General features: G+C 30.8%; 7 protein-coding genes across 7 annotated transcripts; 1 reads left to right on the forward strand and 6 right to left on the reverse strand.

The window, feature by feature from the left end:
• Positions 1-282: 282 nt before the first annotated feature.
• On the reverse strand, positions 283-1,418 carry T551_01907 (translation initiation factor eIF2 subunit beta; the record flags this gene model as incomplete). Its single annotated transcript, XM_018374170.1, has 5 exons — positions 283-440; positions 484-772; positions 817-1,142; positions 1,204-1,321; positions 1,374-1,418. The coding sequence occupies 5 exons, from the start codon at positions 1,416-1,418 to the stop codon at positions 283-285; spliced, it is 936 nt and encodes a 311-aa protein (XP_018229524.1).
• Positions 1,419-2,012: 594 nt separating this feature from the next.
• On the forward strand, positions 2,013-3,928 carry T551_01908 (serine/threonine protein kinase SKY1; the record flags this gene model as incomplete). The annotated part of the gene is made up of 7 exons (XM_018374171.1): positions 2,013-2,024; positions 2,067-2,114; positions 2,208-2,455; positions 2,501-3,368; positions 3,409-3,478; positions 3,520-3,612; positions 3,657-3,928. 7 exons carry the CDS (start codon positions 2,013-2,015, stop codon positions 3,926-3,928), a joined length of 1,611 nt encoding a protein of 536 aa, XP_018229525.1.
• A 248-nt stretch (positions 3,929-4,176) lies between these two features.
• On the reverse strand, positions 4,177-5,478 carry T551_01909 (uncharacterized protein; the record flags this gene model as incomplete). Its single annotated transcript, XM_018374172.1, has 5 exons — positions 4,177-4,377; positions 4,417-4,628; positions 4,675-4,879; positions 4,924-5,300; positions 5,349-5,478. The coding sequence occupies 5 exons, from the start codon at positions 5,476-5,478 to the stop codon at positions 4,177-4,179; spliced, it is 1,125 nt and encodes a 374-aa protein (XP_018229526.1).
• A 521-nt stretch (positions 5,479-5,999) lies between these two features.
• T551_01910 (uncharacterized protein) lies at positions 6,000-8,419 on the reverse strand (the record flags this gene model as incomplete). The annotated part of the gene is made up of 6 exons (XM_018374173.1): positions 6,000-6,649; positions 6,692-7,587; positions 7,637-7,814; positions 7,861-7,972; positions 8,038-8,258; positions 8,323-8,419. 6 exons carry the CDS (start codon positions 8,417-8,419, stop codon positions 6,000-6,002), a joined length of 2,154 nt encoding a protein of 717 aa, XP_018229527.1.
• A 263-nt stretch (positions 8,420-8,682) lies between these two features.
• On the reverse strand, positions 8,683-8,990 carry T551_01911 (uncharacterized protein; the record flags this gene model as incomplete). Its single annotated transcript, XM_018374174.1, has 3 exons — positions 8,683-8,796; positions 8,841-8,885; positions 8,931-8,990. The coding sequence occupies 3 exons, from the start codon at positions 8,988-8,990 to the stop codon at positions 8,683-8,685; spliced, it is 219 nt and encodes a 72-aa protein (XP_018229528.1).
• Positions 8,991-9,441: 451 nt separating this feature from the next.
• T551_01912 (ribosomal protein S19) lies at positions 9,442-9,898 on the reverse strand (the record flags this gene model as incomplete). Its single annotated transcript, XM_018374175.1, has 5 exons — positions 9,442-9,472; positions 9,513-9,556; positions 9,604-9,661; positions 9,703-9,808; positions 9,853-9,898. 5 exons carry the CDS (start codon positions 9,896-9,898, stop codon positions 9,442-9,444), a joined length of 285 nt encoding a protein of 94 aa, XP_018229529.1.
• A 169-nt stretch (positions 9,899-10,067) lies between these two features.
• On the reverse strand, positions 10,068-21,800 carry T551_01913 (uncharacterized protein; the record flags this gene model as incomplete). Its single annotated transcript, XM_018374176.1, has 20 exons — positions 10,068-10,180; positions 10,223-10,340; positions 10,384-10,477; positions 10,519-10,633; positions 10,678-10,882; positions 10,927-11,001; positions 11,044-11,121; positions 11,164-11,259; positions 11,308-14,381; positions 14,429-14,945; positions 14,988-18,130; positions 18,174-18,251; positions 18,294-18,413; positions 18,457-19,168; positions 19,219-19,778; positions 19,827-20,603; positions 20,651-20,955; positions 20,999-21,303; positions 21,384-21,680; positions 21,759-21,800. The coding sequence occupies 20 exons, from the start codon at positions 21,798-21,800 to the stop codon at positions 10,068-10,070; spliced, it is 10,824 nt and encodes a 3,607-aa protein (XP_018229530.1).
• Positions 21,801-21,812: the final 12 nt, after the last annotated feature.

Genomic DNA, 21,812 nt, shown 5'->3' on the forward strand with positions numbered 1-21,812 from the left:
GAGTTTTCATAAAACTAAGCTTTTTATAACTTTCAAAAACTTGTAAAATCCAGATTCAAAAAATAATCTAAAATATAACAAAAACATTATAAAAGAATTAATAAAGAATTAATAAATTCCCAAATCATTTATTAATTATATGCATATATTTAATAGAAACAATTATGGACAAACTATAAACAAAAATCAAAAACATAAAAACAATAATCTAAAAATTTTTAAATGTTTATCGTAATCTACATGTCTATTTCGATAATTTTATAACCTTATTTTTATAACCAACTAACGCTTTCTTTTTTCTGTTTGGGCTCTAAATCCTGTCTTTATTGCACTAACCGATCTTTTGCTTCCACAAGACTCACATGTCATAAAATATATACGATTTTCCTTAGTTAATAAAGTATCAGGAGATTTACAAATTTTACATGTAACATATTCAACTATAAACTATTAAACATAAAATATCAACGAAATCCTATATACCAATATATCGTTTAAGAACATTCTCAATCTGTTTTTGCTGAAATTTCCCCTTAATAACTAATCTAGCACTACCATCCACACTCCCACTTGTACCCAATTCAGCAAATAGAAATTGAATAACATGATCAGAATTTCGATGCATTCTTTTACAAATATCAATCACATTAGCAAAAATAGTTTTTTTATTTCCTTCTCGATAAATAGTTGGAGGCGCAATCGTATAACGTTTTTTTTCACTAGCCAATTCAGGGTTATTCTGACGTAAAACCTTAAAAACCTGAGCAAGAAGCTAAAAGTACATTAAAAAATACTATAAAAAATAACAATTAATACCTCAGCATATGTATAATCCCTATCTGTTTTAAGCCATGCCTGTTCATCCTGTTCTCGAGGACTAATAGAGCCAAGCACATGCTCAGTATGATCTTTCGTATTTGAATCACTCAACGAAGTCTCGAATGCTTCCATATTTACTTTTTTTTTCTTTTTTTTCTTCATCCCTTCACCCAAATCAAAAATATCATTCAAAAGCTCCTTTTCATCATTCTCTCCCAATTCTTTCAAATCTTCTTCACTATCCTCAAAATTCGAAAAAGACTTCTTCTTCTTCTTCAAATTTGCAAACATATTCGTCATTTCATCAACTTCTGCATCTCCATCTACAGTCCTCAAAATCAGAACCTAATATATATTTTTTTATTTTTTTTTCCGAATCTTTACCAGAAACTAACTTAACAACGTCCTCTGAACCATCTACACCATCCTCTAAAGAATCATTATCGCTACTAAAAGCAACTTTTTTGTTTTTCTTCTTTTTTTTTAAAATATCAAAATCAAACTAAACAAAAAACATCAATCTTTTTAAGAAAATTTCAAGACAAAAAACATACTTCTTCAGTCGAAGAATTATCTTTATTATCTGTTCCATCTATCATTCCTAAGATTTTTAAATTTTCTTAACTTTTTTTTAAAATATCTAACTCGATATACGTTACCGTTTTTTAAAGAACATCCGATTTTTTAACAATTAAACAAGGTAAATTCCTATGATTTTTACAAAAATTCGAAACCCTTATGAAACCATAAAAAGTTTTAAAGTTTTTTTGAAATTTCAGTGAAACATACATTTTTTTTTCAAAAAAAATTAACCCAATTTTATCATTCTCAAGATACATCAAAAATCCAAATATTTCAATTTTTAATATAATTTTTAACAAAAGAGAAACACAGGGAATATACTAGCTCATTTGAACATACAAAACTATCTTTTAATATAGTTCTTATTCTTCACATTTCTAAAGATACGGTTTTTAGAATAAAAAAAGGCATTTTTTTGACAAAAAATAATTTTTTGCAGAAAAGCGCTTTTTCCAAACAGGATTTATCATATTAAATCAAATCTTACGTGGAATGCTTAAAAAACTCATTTAAAGAAATCATAAAACATAAAGAAACAGGAAAAAATAACGTTAATATAAAAAGTAGCGTAATTATTTCATAATTATAATTATTAATTTTAGTCATAAAGAATGCATCATAAGGTTAGTATTACAAAAACATTTTTAACAACTAAAAAATGATAGAAATCAGACATAAAAAAAAATGAAAAAATAAAAAATAGCCCAAGGAAAGTATTATAAACTAAAATATGTTTTCCTAATGATTTCTAATACATTTCCAGCAACAAAAAAAGGGTATCAGATTCTTTTGTCTACGAGAAAAAGTCTACATCAAAACACTTTTATCAAAATAATTTACAAACAAACTCTTCTCATAAAGATAGCAAAAAAGATAGAAAATATTTTCTAAAAGATGATGAAAAACTTTCTGGGGAAGAAGACTTAGAAGATTATTGCAAAGGAGGATATCATCCTGTGAAAATTGGTGAAAAATTCAAAGATGGAAGATATGTAATTCTCAGAAAACTTGGGTGGGGACATTTTTCGACTGTTTGGCTTGTTAAAGATACATTGTAAGTTGTAAAAACATCTTTTGTATATTCTTAATACATTTCTAGAAAAGATTGTTATGTTGCATTAAAAATTGTTCGATCAGCCGCCCATTATACAGAAACAGCGCTCGATGAAATAAAACTACTAAAAAGAATCAACACAGCAAATCCTTGTCATCCAGGAGCAGCTCATGTTGTTTCTTTACTTGACGATTTTGAACATCGAGGCCCCAATGGGACTCATATTTGCATGGTATTTGAAGTATTAGGAGAAAATCTACTTAGTCTTATTAAAAGATATGATTATCGCGGAATACCAATGCCATTAGTAAAGCAAATCACTAAACAGGTTCTTTTAGGACTAGATTATTTACACAGAGATTGCGGGATAATACACACTGACCTAAAGCCAGAAAATGTCCTTATATGTATTAGTAATGAAGAAGCTATTGCTCAAGTAACTAATACATCTCAAGAATCCCCCCGAAGTAGCAGTCCTGATATACGAAAGTCAAAACGTAATAATTTCATAACAAATAGTCAGCCACTCTTAAATTCCGATATTTTATTATACAAATCAGATCTTACTATACACAACTTGAGAGAAGAAAGAAGTGATGAGCAGTCTTTGGAAAAAAGAGAGTTAGACTCTAGTGAAAATGGTTCTAGTAAATATGATAAAGAAGATGAAACACTTGAAAAGGATATTTCAGGAATCTCTTTAGAAACAAATATTGAAAAACAGTCAATGGCATCATTTTCATCTCCTGATAACATAGGTTACATAAATGTTAAAATTGCTGATTTAGGAAATGCATGTTGGACTCATCACCATTTTACAGACGATATTCAAACACGGCAATATCGTTCACCAGAAGTGCTACTGGGTGCTAAATGGGGCGCAAGTACAGATTGTTGGAGTATGTCTTGCATGGTAATTAATTTTTTATATATTTTATTTATAACATTACTAGGTATTTGAATTATTAACAGGCGACTATTTATTTGATCCTAAAAACGGACAAGATTATACAAAAAATGATGGTAAATATTTTCTATTTTTTTATTTATTTTAATAATTCTAGATCATATTGCACAAATTATAGAATTACTTGGAAAATTTCCTCGATTTCTTGCATCAAGTGGAAAATATTCCCATGAAATATTTAACAAAAAATGTAAAAAAAACATATATATATTTTAAATTAACTATTATTTTTAGGCGAACTGCGTCACATTTCAAAATTAAATTATTGGGGATTGCCAGAAGTACTTCATGATAAATATCATTTATCATGGAATGAATCTGACTTATTAAGTAATTTTCTACTTCCAATGTTAGAGATTGTTCCAGAAAAAAGAGCCAATGCAGGAGGAATGAGTAATCATCCATGGTTGAAAGATACACCTGGAATGAATAAAAAATACCTTAATATACCAATAGGTTCTCGAGGGGAAGGAATAAAAGGATGGGCATGCGAAGAAAATATATAAATATTTTTACAAGTTAAAAATATATAATGTATATAGAAAAATGCCAGGGTATAATTTATAAAATTTTGGAGCGTATACATTAATATTTTCATCATTTCTATAAAATACTTAAAATAGATTTATACAAATTCATATTCTAGTACAATTATATAAAAACAAAATTCTAAAATTCACAATATTAATAATTAATCAAATTGTAAAGAATCAATTTATGAAAAAAACATAGTCATAAATCAATAATGTAATCATTATTCATATGTCACCCTTTTTGAATTGCGTAGATTATTACTAAATTGTCTACGATATCTCCGAAGATTATAAATATTATCAAAATGTGGTGCAGCAGCAGCAATATATGGATGAGGATGATTTATACTTTTTGCCCTAAAAAACCCAAATGCAAAATTCGAAACAAAAACAGATCCAAATGTTATTAAAATACAAAATATCTAAAAGATCAGATTTTGTTTCATAATTTTATTACTTACCATAGTTTTATATGAAATAGGATCAATAAAACTATTAATAATTTCTGCAAAAGTTTCTGCAGAAACTTTTGCACGACCTACAACAGTAGGATCACGATTCATGCATCTTTCCCAAGTCGTACATGCACGTTCCATTGCAGGAACTCTATAATCCGGAGAACAACGATTTTCAGTATATTCTTTTGAGCATAAAGACATTTCTTGTAAAATTTCTTGAAAAAGTTAATCAAAAAAAAACCAAATTACAATATAACTTACCAGCAGAATACTCCTCTACCTTTTGATCAACATCTCTTTGAATAGTTCTTACAAAAGTTATAGCAAAATAAAATAAAATACCAACAAGAAATACATTAAAAAACAACTGTATATATCCAGACGCAATATAAGGAATATCTCGATGAGAATTAACAGACCAATTTGCAAAACAATTATTCGTTTGGGATGGAAGAATTGGCTCATCCTAGAAAAAATTAACATTAAAAATATTAAGCAAAATAAAAATACATCACTATCTGTTGTATTCCCAGAAAAAAATTTTTGCTCATTATGCTTTTTAGATATACGTTTTTTCTTTATTTTTCTTATAACACCTTGACTTATCTTATTATTTTTTACATCAAGAGAAAAAAAATTCTTCTTGGAAGCATCACAAGCATTATCAACAGGAGTATCACAAAGATCAGTGTTTGTCTCACAACTCGGTGTATTATCTAAACCCGAACTATCTGTTGGTGCAACATTCAAATGAGAATTCATAAATATTTTCCGAAAATTGGGAATTGTTTTTGGCGTAGAAAACAAAAATTGAGAACCATTTCCAGTAGATGTAAATGATGTTGTAAGTGGGGGCACATGTTTTTCTGAAGTTTCAAAAAAAGCGCCTAAATAAATCATTAACAAAAAGAATATTTAAAACCCCAAAAAAATACGCTTTTTTGACAATTCAGGATCCCCAAGATACTTAGAAATATTTGAAAGACTAAGAGGAGAATTCACATCATCAGCTAAACCAGGATTTTCATAAGTAAAATCCATAGGAGATTCTTCTGAACGCATCATAAACAAAAAACAAACCAGAAAAAAATAAATATTAAAATATAAAATAACCCAATTAATTTGAAGACAAAATTTTTATAAAATAAAAAACTTAAATCAATATTTCTTAATTATTTTAATATTTCAGAAGAAATATTAAAGTGAGGTTACTGATCGACATTGAAAGCTAAGAAATTAAAATATTCAAAAAAAACAAACAATACATTTATTTATTTGAAAAGCATTTTAGTTAATAAACGAACCACATCATTACTTGAGCATCCCAATACAGAAGAATCTATTTATAAAAAATCACATAAAACATTTTGAAATATCATAAAAATTAGCAAAGAAAAATACAAATTTTAATCATTTTAAAATAGTTTTTTCCTACTTTTCTAAACAATTAATACTATAAACATTAAACAATAACAAAAATAAAATTTTTATAAATAAACACCAAAACAATTAGTACCTTATATAAAAAAATAAATCAATACTATAAAATCCAGTATTTTTTCAACATAAATACTCATGCATAACTTTTATGTTTTAACATTACCCATTCCATGCTCCTTCATATATTCTGAGCCCATCTCTAAATATTCTTGTCTAGTTATAAAACTCTTTTTGTATTCTTCAGTATGACACCATTGTTGCATACCCTTCCATGCATCAATAAGAGGATCTTTAGCCTGTCGTACACAAATAGACCTATCTGCAGGCCATAAGGCTCGAAAATCCTTTTCTATTCTAAGACTAAAGTTTTTAAGCAAAGAGGCACCGCCCGTACAGAAAATGTTGTCTGCCATTCTTTGTGAATCACTTATATCAAAACGAGATAAAATATCACTTATGACTTCAACTATACTAGCTTGATCCAAACCAGCAATATTCGGTTCAAAATAAATCTCCGGAACTCTAATTCTTTCAACATTTAAATGCAATTGATATGATTGTTGAATATCATTAGGGTCAAATGGAGGATATACTCCTCTATAAAACATATGAATCCATGAATTAGCAGAATCTTTATCAGGATCTAATGCATCACTTTTAGCAAATGTTGGATCATATAACATCAACTGAGATTCTAAATATTGAAGATTATTATTATCTTCATCAGATTCTGAAGTATTAACAATATCACGATAAATAGCCCAATCTTCATCATTAGCACCAAAAGTATCTTCAACTAAATTCTAATTAAACCAGTTTAATTAAAGAATAATACTACCTTCAATAGCTTTTTTCCTCTTTCTTTTAGAAGATTGATCACTAGCCAAACTAGCAATATTTTTCATACGTATCTGACTAGCGATGCTTTTCCGATCATTAAGTTCAGCTTTTAATTTCCTTTTTTCTTTAATTTTTTCAAGAAGACAATTCCTAGCTTTTCTTTTCTCTTCAAGCCAATTTTCAAAATCATTCAAACGCTTTTCTTCATCTAACCTTTCTATTTCTTCATTCCGAGCCTTTTCTACTTGCTTTTCAGCCTTAATTCGCATTCTAGCTTCATAATTAGACTTCATTAATTTCTGATGCTTTTTTTGTTTAAGCCCTGCTTCATCCAATTCTGAATCAGGAACATCAAGTAAAGGAAAAGAAGGAGTTTCTGAATCATGGCCAGATTCTTTATTTTTTGCTCTTTTAATCGCAGTATCAAGCCTTTTTATCGTAGAAGCCAATTCTATTTCATCAGCAAAACCTTCTGATTCTAATTTTTCTATGATAAATTTTTTATCCTTAAATTTTATAGTTTCCTGAAGCTCAATATAATACGCCATATCCTTTTCTTTTTGAAGCAACTTCTCCAAACGTGTTTTCTGAGCCTGTTTTTGCAAGCGACGACCAGCTTCTCTTCTTTTTTCAGCTAATCGAGCAACTTCCTCCTCTGTTTTTAAATTAGAAATCATCTCTATACATGGAAACTGGATTATTCTATCTTTAACAATTAACACATCTGGATCTAAAAATGTTTTAATTTCATCATTATAAGACAAAGAAACATAAGCATGATCATGAAGTAAACATTGCGCCTGCGTAAACGTCATTTTTTGAGGAAAATTTGGATACTTCAATTGAAAAAGTTTAAGAAAATACTCTGTAGACTGTATACCCCCCCATGATATTCTATATTCAACATCACTCACACGCAAATATCCAAAGGACAAAAAACTACCTTTTCGATGCACTCAAATTACCAGAGCCATTCAATACAGGAATCACATGTGTAGTGTTATTTCCTACACTTACAATTATACCATCTACACCCCCATTGTAATAAAATGAAAAAAAACTATCAATCCCGTAACACACTGACGGCAAACAATAACATTCAAATAACAATTCCGACATCACTGGTATAACCAATCAATTTCATATCTATAAATAACACAGACGCACCTCCACGAGTATAGTTTGGATTACACACCGGCTCTGTCATCAACAACGGGTGTTCTACTTTTTCTGATCCTGATACTCCCATTTTCAAAAAAACATAATCAAGCAACGATTCCTTTATATTATCAGCCCATAAAATCATTCTTTCACAGATAAAGAGCAGCACAGCCACTCAATCACTGTGCTATAGATATTCCGCACCATTAAATCCCAATTTGCAACAACATTAAAATCAAAAGGACTTTTTGCCATCTGTCTCGCCATAGGCTCTACTAAAGTATCATTCCCCACTAAAGTATAGGTTCTCATTTGACGACGATCTCTGTAGGTCGATACAACGCTGTCAAAGACCATACGCGGCTCTTTCTCAGATGCATATCCTGCTCTACATTGCCAAGATCCTAATTATCAATTAGTAACCTCAAAATATGGTAAAAAAACGCAGAAAAAAGCCTATATAGATACCATTATCAATAAGAATAAGAGGATCTTCATATGCTTTTGAAAACACTATATTATCAGCCTCAAAAAGCACATCTCTAACATTATAAATTGTCTGCATCGGTTGTCGTTAAGAGGACGAGTCAGCGGAGATAAAACAAGTAAATATAAGAATACACAAAAAAGAAGTGAAAAGATGGATATGAGTTACTGAAAATCTATTGTACTGATAGCTCAAAATACAGAAGGTAGAAACAAGTATTAATGAAAAGATAGTACAGAAAGAAGTGAAGAAATTAACTGTTAGAATGTTGTTAAAAGCCCTTTTATCTATACAAATAACTGAGAACTATTTATTAATAAATGGTATGCTATTTTGGAATCCTAGAGAGGCTTTTCAAGCTGATTTGTTCCTTCCAAATGAAACCGAACATTGCGTCCGTAATTTGCCCACATTTGTGAAATTAGTTCAACATTCATATTGGCCATATTAATTTCCTGAACAATCAACAAAATCCAATACGCAGTAATGGATCTTTTACCTGAATACAACGGTTAAACTCCATAATAGCTTCGTTCAATTTCTCCTAGACGGAGTTAATGAGACAAAAATTAAAAAAAAAAAAACATACCACATTTGTTACAATGCGTGCCATCAATGCATTTTGTTGTTCTTCATGGGGATTCTCCATTATTATTTCACTAATTAAAAAATCCTTTATGTCTTATCCCGAGTGACTTGAGATTTTTCAAAAACGAAAAAATACAAATCAACAAGTATAAATGATCTAAAACATTAATAATGAATATTAATTCCACATAAAACGTAAAAAACTATCATTAAATGAAATAATAAAAAATCCATACCTTATTAGTAATACATTCATAACAAATGTTTATGTAACAAAAAACTGATAAAATAAAAATATAAAAAATAAGAATTCCATAAGAAAATATTTAAATACCATTATTCATAAACCAAACATCAAAAATCATGTTTTTGTATTTTGGAAATATATATCTTGATACCCATATTTAAAAAACAAAATAAAATTCATTATTTCCAATAATACAATACAATATCAATCACAAAAGATATCACTAATGTAAATAATATCGAAAAAAAACCAAATATACCAACCATCACTTATTTTTTGTATGTCTATATGTAAACCTAAATTATAAGAATAAAGACAAAAAAACAATCAAAATACTTTTTCCGTGTTGGTGAAAACTCTCCAAGCTTGTGACCAACCATCTAATAAATATGAATTAAAAAAATCAAATCATTATGGCAAAATCAACTTCTTCTGTTACAAGGACATTCACATAATTCTTTCCATTATGAACCAAAAAACGCAAACTAAACATTTAAAGAGAAAAAACAAAACAAATAAAAGATACCCAACGAAACTAGGAAGAATTGTACAGGATCTTTCTTGAGTTTTGATCGGCGGTGAATTTTTTGATGCTTTAGATAAAGACATGGAAAAAGAAGCAATATTAGGCCCTGAAAACTATTAACAAAATTTCAGCATACAAAATAATCTAAACCCTTCCACAAAGACCGTGCACAGTTTATACGAGTAACAAAAACCATTTGTAAGATAGTTCTTATACCAATGTTATCTAACGAGACTAAATTTAAAAAATCAAGATTTAGATAAATTTAAATATTTTATTCTTCTAAATAAAACAAAACAACTATGAGCATACAAACTTTATATGGTCTATGAATTTAAATTAAACTTAATAAGTAATATAACTCGTTATGCAAAACCAAATCCTTCAGAACCTTCATTTATAGCAGTAAGTAAAGCAGCACGAAGTGCCTCATAACTTTCATACACTGGAAGATCTATTTGATTATAACATGTGTGACCTAAAAAATTTCAATACTTTATTGAAAAAGAAAAAATTATACTTTGAGGTAGACGATCACTTGACGTAGGATCACGATGAATAGAAAATTTTTGAATACCTTGCATTCCTTCAAGTTCTTTAAAACCGTTTAAAGGAACTTTTGATGTCCCTGTTGCAAACTAACGAAATGTAAATTAACATAAAAAGAATGATATACAATACCTGAAGCAACTTTGCACGCTGCTCGTCATCAAACGAGCGAACAGCTCTCCAAAACCACTGTATTTGAGGCGATGATGCAGTATAATTATAATACCTAACAAATAAGTCTAAAAACAATATAAACATAAAACCTACTCCGTATTATGACGCCAATCATCAACATCTATGTCTGGTAGACCCGAAATAAGAAGCTCTAATTCCTGTTCATTAAATATTTGAATAAGATCAGGTGGTATAATATCATAAAACCCTAAAAAATGAATATAAAACAATATAATTAAATAAAATATTCACCAATAAGAAAATTATCCAGCTGATCTTTAACACTATTAATAAGCCGATATTCTATAACTGCCTTGACATATTCATGCTTATTTTCTTCAGTAACCAATATACTTCTCCCTCCAGGTATTAAATCAACTGTTTCTGTTGCACCATAATTTTCAGTTTCAACAGAAAAAGTTTCAGTAATAACATCAGTAATATCATTCTCAAGCATCTAAAAACATTATAGAGAGTAAAAAATCTAAAAAAAACTCTTACCCATACTAATGATTTATAATATTCCAAATCAAGTGTCTCAATATCCTTCAAAGACACAGGTTTTCCTAATATTTTCTATTCAAAATTAGTAAAATATATCAATAAAATAAAAATTACCTTATATACTGCACGACTAAAATGAGAGTCCAATAACCGATTATCATAAAGAGCTTTTCCAATAATACGGCCAATAAACTTTATTTCTTAAGAGAAAAAACATACAATAAAAAAACTAACCTTAAAAAATGAAAGATGATCTTGATTAACATCTGATCTTGTATTAGGATGAAATGTAGTTCGATCAGCAGCAACAGGAATAAACAATGCATAATCCTAATAAACAAATTATAAATAAATAAGAAAACAAAATTGTAATCTTACAGGATTAAACATTTGTCTAGCAAGGGCTTGATACCACTCACGCGTTAATCCACCTGCATCTACACCCTCTTCACCATGAAACCGAATATTTAATTTTGAATATTTCATTTCATCACCTGATTTAAAATATAAAGCCAAATATGAATCTAAAAATATCATTTCACGGCGAACATTCAATTGCAAAGGCGGATAATGTTCTCTAGTAGAACCACGATCATGCAACCTCCGATTAAAATAATTACGTTTATTATCAAAATCCAAAATTTTAGGATTTTTTACCAAAAGAGAAACAGAGCCACTCATCAATGAAGGATTATTCCGCACCATCTGATTAAGTATTTTCCTATGATTTTCAGTAAAAGAAAAAAATATAGACTCCATTGAATCCTCAGCAGGAGTAGGCTGACGAGATCCATGAGTTCGTTTAGATATATCCTTTAAAGCTGTATTTTTACATATAACCATAAGAGATTCTATCATTGGCAACAAAATTGTTGCAACATGCATCATATCTGGCCTTTCTTGAATCGCAGATAAACATATACTTAACTTTTTCCAAAGTGGCAAAAAAGTCAATGAATCATAAAGTCTAAATAAATCGTTATTACTATCATCATTCTCTAGAGACTCTGATTTTTCTTTCTGTTCAAAAAGATAACTAATAGCTTTAAGAATCCGCAATAATTTAGCCTGATCAGAACTAGCAGGAGAAAATTCAGATAAAGCAGTCCCTTGTAATTCTACTCCATAAGATGCATTTAAAATTTGTTGAATTAAATCATCTAATTGCCCTAATAACTTTGAACCAAATGCCTGAGCCTGATAAACAAGCTCATCTCCAAAAATATCTTTAGAACCTGGAATTATTGATAAATGTTGCATAGCAGTCAACGTATACTGAAAAGTTTTGCTCGAACAATCTCTAGAAATAAGAATATTCACAATAAGTCTTAAATTGCTTTCAGGAATATAAGGTGGCTGTACAATTTTGTTTTTATTTTTAACATCTTGGTCTTTATCGTTATTATCAACAGACCCTATATCAGCATCATCATGAGAATCAGCATTCTGTTCACTTCTTTCATCAACTGTATCATCATTTAATTCAGATTGAGGCTGAGAAGACTTTGAATTCTTATACGATTCTGACTCTTGTTTCCCTTTTTTCTTAAGAACTACTAATGGTCGAGTTATAATAGAAAGTAAATGAGAAAACTGGTCCATTATACTAGAATTCTGCAAAATAGAATTCCTATCAAGCAAACTTAACAGTATATTAATAGCATATTTAGATCCCTTAGTAGTCACGTCTTTCCCCTTATCTTTACGAGAATTAGATCGCCGTGGACGAATTATATGATCATGCTCATTTAAAAAATAAGAAGGTAAATGTTCGTTCCACTGAACAAGAAATTCAAGAGCCTCTATACATTGCTGAGTAACCAAATTTGGAGTATTTTCCCCATTTGACTGAAGAAAAGATGAAAGAGAGCATTTTGATGATGTTTTAGACTTAGGTGTTCCTTTTAAAACAGTATTTTTTGCTCTAAGAGACATTTGCGAGAAACTTTTGTCAACAGCATATAAATCATTAGTACCATCTTGTAATACAGAAAGAAGAAGATTTATTACTTCAATTCTATTTTGACGATTCTTACAAACACTTAATAATATATCATGCAACGGATTTTTGCCGTTAGGCTGCGGGATAAACAGAAGTCGAACCAAAGTAGCTATTCCTGCTTTATCAAGAAGCTGCACTACTTCATGTTTTGTTGAGGATTTTTTTGATATTGTATTACTAGCTTCTTGTTGATGAGATGACGATGCTGGTATTTGAAAGACCTGACCCAATCTTCCTGCAGACCTCTCTCGAAGCGAATTCACTTCTTCGGCAAGCGAAGGAGGAAGCTGCGATAAAAATTCATCATCCTGATCAAGAAGAACTTGCCTTCGAAGATAAGGATCAAGTGTAGCTAAAAATGTTACTGGATCTATCTCAACTGGCCCAGTAGTAACCGTATCAGTATTATTTCTTGAAGAATAAGACTGTTGTTCCCTCTCCCTTCTTCTTCTATCAGCTGCTTCTTGCTGTAACAATTCTTCCCTAATTTCTTCTGGTAAAGCATTTAAAAATTCTGGACTAATTTCAGATGACTGACTTGTCAATGCAGCAACTCTTTGATCTCTAATATGTTGAGTAAGAACATCTTCTCTCATATCTTCAGGCAATGCTTCAAGAAAAGTAGGATCGATATCCAATGAAGTAATATCAATTTCATTACCACGTAACATAACAGTAACACGCTGGGGAGGCCCTGCAGAAGAGTTTACAGAATGTCCTTGAGCTTGATCTGAAACATTTTCAACACCATCCATGAGAGAAGAATCAACTATAGTATGACCTATTTTATCTGATTCACTGCCAGATAATTCATTCTCAAGATGTTTTTCTTTATTATTTTTATCGTCAGACGTTTTTTCTGACATTTCTTGACTTTTCCTTGCCTCTTCTAGCATTCTTTCTTTCTCTTTACGAATCCTTTCATCTTTAACAGCCTGAGGAACAAGTACATTCATCAGCGAGTTCAACATCAATAATGCATTTTCTACAACAGCACTACCATAGATCAAACGTGCTTCATCAGACCATCTTTGACTAGTTGATGTCGGTGACCATGTAGCAACAGCAGTAATTGGATCTTCTCTAGAAGATCTTTGATTTTGTTGCACAGATTGAGAACGCTGACCAAACATTCTCTCCACCTCACGTGTTAACAAACTACCATTACTCGTATTAACTTCAACTCTAATAGCATGCTGAGAAGGACCTCTTATTTGACGACTTACTCTATTCATTACATCACCTAATACTTGAACAGCCCCTCCCCCTATCAACTGCTCTATAGAGTGAACCCAATCAGTAAAACTATCAGATCTTGAAAAACTATCGCGGCTTTGCAGTATATGTCTTTGTGATATATTTGTTGAATCTATTAACAAAGGATTAATACTATTTTCTACCCCATTATTAATCCTAGAACTTCGACGAAATACTTGAACATTTGGCTCACCTATTTAAATAGTAAGTACCAATAACAAACACATACAATCATATTACCAATAAAATGACAGCTTCCTGAAGTTATAGCATGCCATGATCTCCTATCTGAACGACCAATATCGTTGTCATCATCCTCATTTGTAATATCATCAATAGAACTCCAACCCCATTGACCGTTTGCCTCAATATCATCAATGTCATTAGGTAAAAGTTCTTCTTCTATTAAAGCTTCTTCAACGTCATCATCGTCATCGTCATCATCATCATCATCATCATCATCGTCATCATCATCATCATCATCCTCTCCTTGATCTTCTCTATCATCAATTAACACATCTGCATCAGCTTCGTTATTTCGCTGAACACTAGATAACGAACGCAACTGGTTGGATCTATCTTCAATATTACCCTGATCATCATGCTCCGATTCTGTTTGCCATCCAGATTCATCATCAATTTCAACATCGAAACCATCTTCAGATACCCTATCAGGATCAACAGGATCATTAGAACCCAATTCCGTCTGCTCATTAACATCATCTATATCTACTTGGTCATCAAGTATAATTTCAACCTTGATTCATTAGTTCTTTCTTCAAAAGAGATCATTACATACATCCATTTCCCCATTTTGCTGACCTCCTATATTAATATCATTATCTTCATCACTTAATACGCTCCCTGTCTCGGAATCTTCCTCATCAAAATCCATTTCATCGTAAATTTCTTCATCATCTGAATCAAATTCATTAGAATCCTCATTATCCTCCATTTCACCATGAAATATTCCCAAAGCAGAATTACGATATAAGTCGAGAGTTTCTTCTCTTTCATCCAACTGTTCTCGCTCAGATATAGATGCATCTGTCAAAGTTCCATCTTGTTTATCATTATTATCAGGTTTTTCAATTTCCGAGTTCTCATTTAACTCAACAGCTATTTGGGACAACTTTCTCAATGGTCTAAGTATCAATCTTACTAAACGTTTAGATGATGGGAAATTTAGGTCAATATCTGCCAATGCTCCTGTTAATATACTCATGAAATTCTTTTCCAGCATCAACTTTGCTATTTTTTTATGATCATCATTGGTATGATTACTAGTACCTTTTATATTTGCTCTTGCAACAAGTAATCTATAACAAAGTTCAGAGAGAGTAAGCAAGCGAGAATATCGCATTTCTAATGGCTCCAAAGAACAAGAAGAATCTTTAAAGGCTTTCGAAATACCCTCTAAAACATGTTTACGCACAAAAATCATGTCAGACTTAGTTTTTTCTTCGCTACTTTCAGATGTAGATGCACATAATGAAATTATAACAGATATAGCCCAATTTGAAGCACTAAACCTTTTCCTAATCTGTATGTTTTCAGAAGGATTAATAGTACCGTATGGAATAACTTCATATAATAAATAACTTAACATTGTCGACCGTATTTTTGATGGAACAACGGCTCCTCTAAAAATATACTTTCTTGAAAAATTAATAAATTCCAATTTACAATGTTTATATGATGATAATAACTCTGCAAGACACTGAAGCAAAAAACATCTATACATATACTGAGGATGTTCTTCAGCTTTAAATTCATTTTCTTTAGAAACAACATTGGAAGTTTTATTTTGCTCTATACTCGCTGTTATTACATTTGAAGCATCAGGGGCCACGTTAAACTCAGGTTGCTTTAATTCTTCACATCCTAGACTATCTTTACAATCCAACAATTCAGATAAAAGAAAAGAGACAACACTAGAATCCTCAGATCTATTTATTTCCAAGATCTCATCTTGACATATCGGTCTAGATGACGCAGGCAATATTTGATCATTAGATGCAGTCTCTTGTACAGAATCCTCAGTAGATTCCGAATCCTTTAAAGTAATTTGGTGTATCCTACTATGTGAATCATAACGCGGTAACTTACATTCTTTCTCAATAACATCTACAAATGTGTCAGGTTCTCTCAAAACAAGTTGTGTATTGCTTCTTAAAAAAGCACTAATATCCAATCCTCGAAAACGTGATTGACTAAAATATGATTTAACTTCAGTAATCATTATATTCCGAATAATATCTAAATCCTCAATAAGATGCCTTAAAATAGTTACTATCAAAATCTGCAAATGTTCGCTCTGATATTTCCCAGATATGGATTTTATAATAGAAAACAGCAATTGCATACCATCTTTTTGAAAAAAACGAATAACTATATCTTTTGAACGAGTTAAAATAACTAATATTCTAAGAAGAGAAAGTATATCATCAATTTTTTGAAGTTCTATTTTGAATAAATCTAATACAGCATCAAAAATACACTCTTTCTGAATCGAAAAAAATAAATTCGAAACGACTTTTGGAGGACTATCCTCAGTAGCTGGAAGAAGAGGCTGTTGCTTTGGCTGTATTGACGCTATTATAATCTGCTCAAACACTAAAAGTACAGGTGAAATCCAAGGAGAAGGCTTATCATTCTCACAAGTAAGAAAACAAATAAAAACAGGCTGAAAACTCAAGACCTTGTCTTTACATGATTCATAAAAAGAAGAATCATGAAGCAACAATCCAAGAAGGTGCAAAATTGAAGCAGCTTGTAAACCGTATGATTCTGACAATTTAATTCTACTCTCTAGCTCACCTATCTTACTAACAATAAACTGTACTACATATATACTCCAATTATTTTCATTAGAATATGAATATGCCTCTAATATTAATCCAGATAATTCAAAAACAAGATTATTATGTATATTCAACAATGACAAAACCCTTTCAATTAGACCAGACTTTATAGACTTGCGAATACTAGTAAGATTTACATCAGAATACATCTTAGAATCTATCTTTGAATTATCTTTTCCTTTACCCTTCGAAGACGATATATTAATTTCTGACTTTTTCATATTATCTGACCCAGAAACGGTCTCAATATTATCTTGGATAGAAGATACACCCTGGTCAGAAGAATTCAAAAGATTTGACGACGATATAAAAAAAGAATCTTGAACAGTATCGACATTAATATTTCTCGCAATATTATCATCAGTTTGCTCATTTTGAAGAGAAAGTGGATAGCTCGAAAATAAATTAGAATTACTATGAACTCTAGATGTTCCTGCATCTTGATTTAACTCAGGATGTGCCAAAAGATATTCCGTAGCAGTAGACAAATGATTACCACAACGAATTAAAGCTGTTTCAGCAGCATTTCTTGAAAAACCCATATCACAAAGCTGACGAATCCTCTCTTCACTAGGTCCAGATAATGTTCTATGAGTAGATGGTGTTAATGACGCATTACTTTCGGGTTTTTCATTCGTTTCTCCATCAGTTTTAAAAACCTGACTGAGAATTTGAACTATAGATTTCGCATTCAAATAAGGCATTTTATAAAGAATATCAGAAGCCCAAAGATCCCTAATAGATGGAAGAATAGACATCCTAAGTTGAGCAATAAAATCATTAGGATTGAAGTAATCAGGCTTATCTTTATCTTTCTCCCGAGACGATAAACCAGCAGTTTGAAGAGATGTTAATAATGCCTTAGGTAAAGTAATTACTTTAAAAAATTGAAGAATAATTTTAATTCCATCATACATTCGAAATGTAATAGAACAACTGTCTTTAGAAACCTCAGTTACAGAAGACAATTTGTCTACTTCTTGCCAAAATGCTTTTAAAATATGCAACGTAGCACTTACCCCTCCTGATTTATCAAATGCAACTAATACAATAGTCTGCACAGAAAGCTGTTGTTTTTCTAAAAAAAATTATATAAAATTTAATATTAAATAAAAATATACCCTCCAATATCACTGCTTGATTAAAACCGAGGATCATAATCCAATACATATATTTATCGTTTATAGAATCCACATTATCTAAAGCACGTTAAATTTATAAATCAAAGAATAATTATTCACCAAGTTTTTCCCATTTCAAATGCTGAGCTAAAATAGTTCCAACAATATTTGCAACTTTTAAAGCCATTTTTCGTTGCCCTGAATCAGAAAACCGATGCGTTATCAACATTTTTGTTAGACCTTTTTAAATTAATTAATAATTAAAATACAACACTAACTATACCTTGAAAAAAATTGTTCAAAGATGTCGGAATCTGCACAAGTAAATAACGTATCATTTTCACATTAAGAAATGCAGAAGAGCTTCTATCAACCTGCTGATCTAGTTTTAAATCTTTTTTTTCTTTGTCTGTAGCTTTAGTTTTCGAATCATCAGCAAATCTTGTAGCTTCCTCCAAATCGCTTGGTATTATATTCAAAAGTCTAATACTTTCCCATACAGAAACACGGATTAAATGCCCTATCTTCTCTAAAAGTCCATCTAAATCAGGATTCGATAAAAAAAGCTGAAAAAACGACAAAGCAGAACGCGCATGAGAAAATATTGGCAACTCATATATATCTGAAAGCAAAGAACCTAAAGCATGTATTTGTGATAAATTTCTTAAAAAACAATTGCCTTCAGAAATAAATTCTAATCCTGTTGGAAGTAACTTCAGATATTTCTCAAAAAAACTCCGAGAATCCTTATATTCTAACAATATATCTAACTTGCTTAAAGATTTCTGGAAATATTTCATAATATCTAGAAGAACAGTTTGCACATTCACTTCACTAATAATACGAAACAAATGTGATAAAGAATATGCTGCAGGTGTATCTATAAAATCATAAGGAAGACTAGGAAGTGAATAGTATTGCAAAAGAATATCAAGCCCATTATTCCTCAAAAATTCCCGACAATGAGCAGAATTTTGAAAAAAACCCTCAAGAAACTAAATTATTATAAATTTTTCTTTTTTTTCAAAAAAATAATTAATATTACCCTTGATACAAAATCAATATGCGAAATAATTACAGGCCGTTTTACACCATTTTCATCATCCTCTGTATAATCAAATCTTTCTTTCATAATTACGTCATCTTGCTGATTACGAGAATTTGATTCATTATCAGAAGCAGTAATTAACATATTCGTAACATCTATCATACTCGTCAATTCTGAACCTATTTGGAGAACCCGCTTAAGCATTGCAAGGACTTCATCAATAACTTCAGACTTAAGACTAGGATGATGCCGCACTAATTCGTCGAAGGATGTGCCTAAAATACTTGAAAGTTCACTCTCCTGTAATGCTTTACGATGCAAAGAAGATGTAAATATGCTAAAAAAAGAGGACAATGGTTTAATACTGCTAAAAAGCTCCATCCCTTGAGTATTCAAACATATTGCACCAAAAGCATTAGGTATTGCTGATATAACATCAGGTGATGGTAATATTGAGGATGATGTCATTTTCAAAAATGTTTCTGAAAGTTTCACTTCATGAATAATGCTATATGATGTTGGTTCATTATGAATAAAAGTAGATAAAATATTTATAGCTAAATAATATTAACAGATATAGAAAACAAACCAAATAAAAATCCTACACATAGCAATAATAGAAGACCCGAAATCTTCAAAATAAGTAAAAATCTTTTTCAAAGTCTCCAAAAGAGACGAATCAACAAGATTCCGCAACCCGTCTGAAGTCCCTGTAGACTGCATCATATGTAAAGTGAATTTTAACATAGTCTTTAAAATAATAAATCTTTCTTGAGACATTGAATGTTCTATTGGGCTAGTTTTTAATAACTTATCAAAGGAAGAAAACTGAGTAATATTATAATCAACTTCGTCCTTTATTCTTTCTACTAAAACGTCAAGTCCCCGTGCAGAACAAAATGCATTAAAAGTAGAAGGGAATCCATAAGTTAAATGATCCAGTAAGCTAGTAGCTTTAGTAACTGCCCTAATCGCTTTAGGTGTTTTGTTTTTTAATAGCCGAATGAGAGAAGAAATAATGCCTGCAGATGTTAACATATTTCCTCCTTGTTGCGTAGTTGTCAAATAATGAATAAGTAAAAATAAAGCATCAACATATTCTTTTAAAAAATCTTTCGCAAAATTCGGATTTTCCAATTCTATTATCATTGTTCTAAAAACATACATCAAAATACCATGATTCACAGACGCATTTAACGCCAAAAGAACATCCATTAGTTTCGGTCTATGGTGTGCCAATGCTTCAAGAGCATAAAATGAAGCTATCTCTACTTCCTTTGATATTTTATTATCAGGATGGATAAGTTGTGCGAGATTAGTTATAATATCTGGCTCAAAAATGAAAAAACGGGAATGTAACACATGTTCTTGTACAGTATATGCTTGAAGCAGAATTAGATAAATATAAAAATGAATATATAGTAATTACCCAGCACAGCTATAGCAAGAATTTTTATACAAACCAACTGTTGTCTCTTCTTTTTATCATAGACATATTTCGCAAACCTAATTCTTAACATTAAATCAAAATAATTAGTCATTGGAATATTGTATGTAGATACTGCATCACTAAGAATGTCTTCAACTTGCCTATTATAAAGCTTTTCGGAACTAATCTTTATTGCTGTCATACCCTCTATAGAATCATCCATGGGTTCTGTTACACAAGGAGATTGATTTTCTTTAACTTTAGCCTTATTTATCTGTGCAGATATCTGTGACTCTTTATCTCTACTATAGAATATTAATCACTTTCATGCAAAAACAAAGTAAATACCTAGAAGCAGTCAATGCCATTGCCTCAACTGGATTTAAATGACGATAAAAAGCATAATAAACATTCTTATACCCATCTGTTGAATGAGAATCCGAAAGAAGCTTAACCATATCAATTCCAGATGTACCACGCTCCTGAGATGACTGTTGCAAACTCATTGCAAGCTTTAAACATCTTTCCGAAGAAATAAAATAATTGGACCGATAATACCGCTGACTACTCACTCTCTGTGCAAGCCTCAAAGAAAGATACAAAGTATGCTCCACTACATCCACATCCGTACTGTATAATAGATCATTAAGATACTAAAACCAGATATTAGCTTCTGATCAACCAACACCATATTACGCTATCAAAAGAAAAAAGCAAACCCCAAAAAACATACATTGCATGAATTGTAAATGTTTCTATTTGAGCAATTATCTAAAAGAAGCGTCGAGAACCGCAGAATTGCTAAAAGAAGCTCCTTCGTCTTCGGTACAAAAACAACAATCTGAACACTCTTCAACACATATTCCTTGCAAATCCTCTCAAGTATCCCATCAAACCGATTCAAAACTGTCACCCAATGGAATAAATCTCCCCGTGCATATTTCCATTCGTCAAAACTATTCAACATTCCTGCAAGCTCCTCTTCCACCACCTCTGACGCACGATCAATCACTTCCTTTAATTCTGCCGGCTAAAACAGACCCTGTCAGCTCTTAATCATACAAAAAAAACGGAATATCGCCCAAATATCTCCGTTTTTTCCACTTACTGGCCGGGAAATTTTTTTCGGAACTGCTCTCTTTATCTTCATCGTCTCCTTTTA

The sequence above is a fragment of the Pneumocystis jirovecii genome, assembly GCF_001477535.1.
Source record: "Pneumocystis jirovecii RU7 chromosome Unknown supercont1.8, whole genome shotgun sequence".
Lineage (NCBI taxonomy): Eukaryota > Fungi > Ascomycota > Pneumocystomycetes > Pneumocystales > Pneumocystaceae > Pneumocystis > Pneumocystis jirovecii.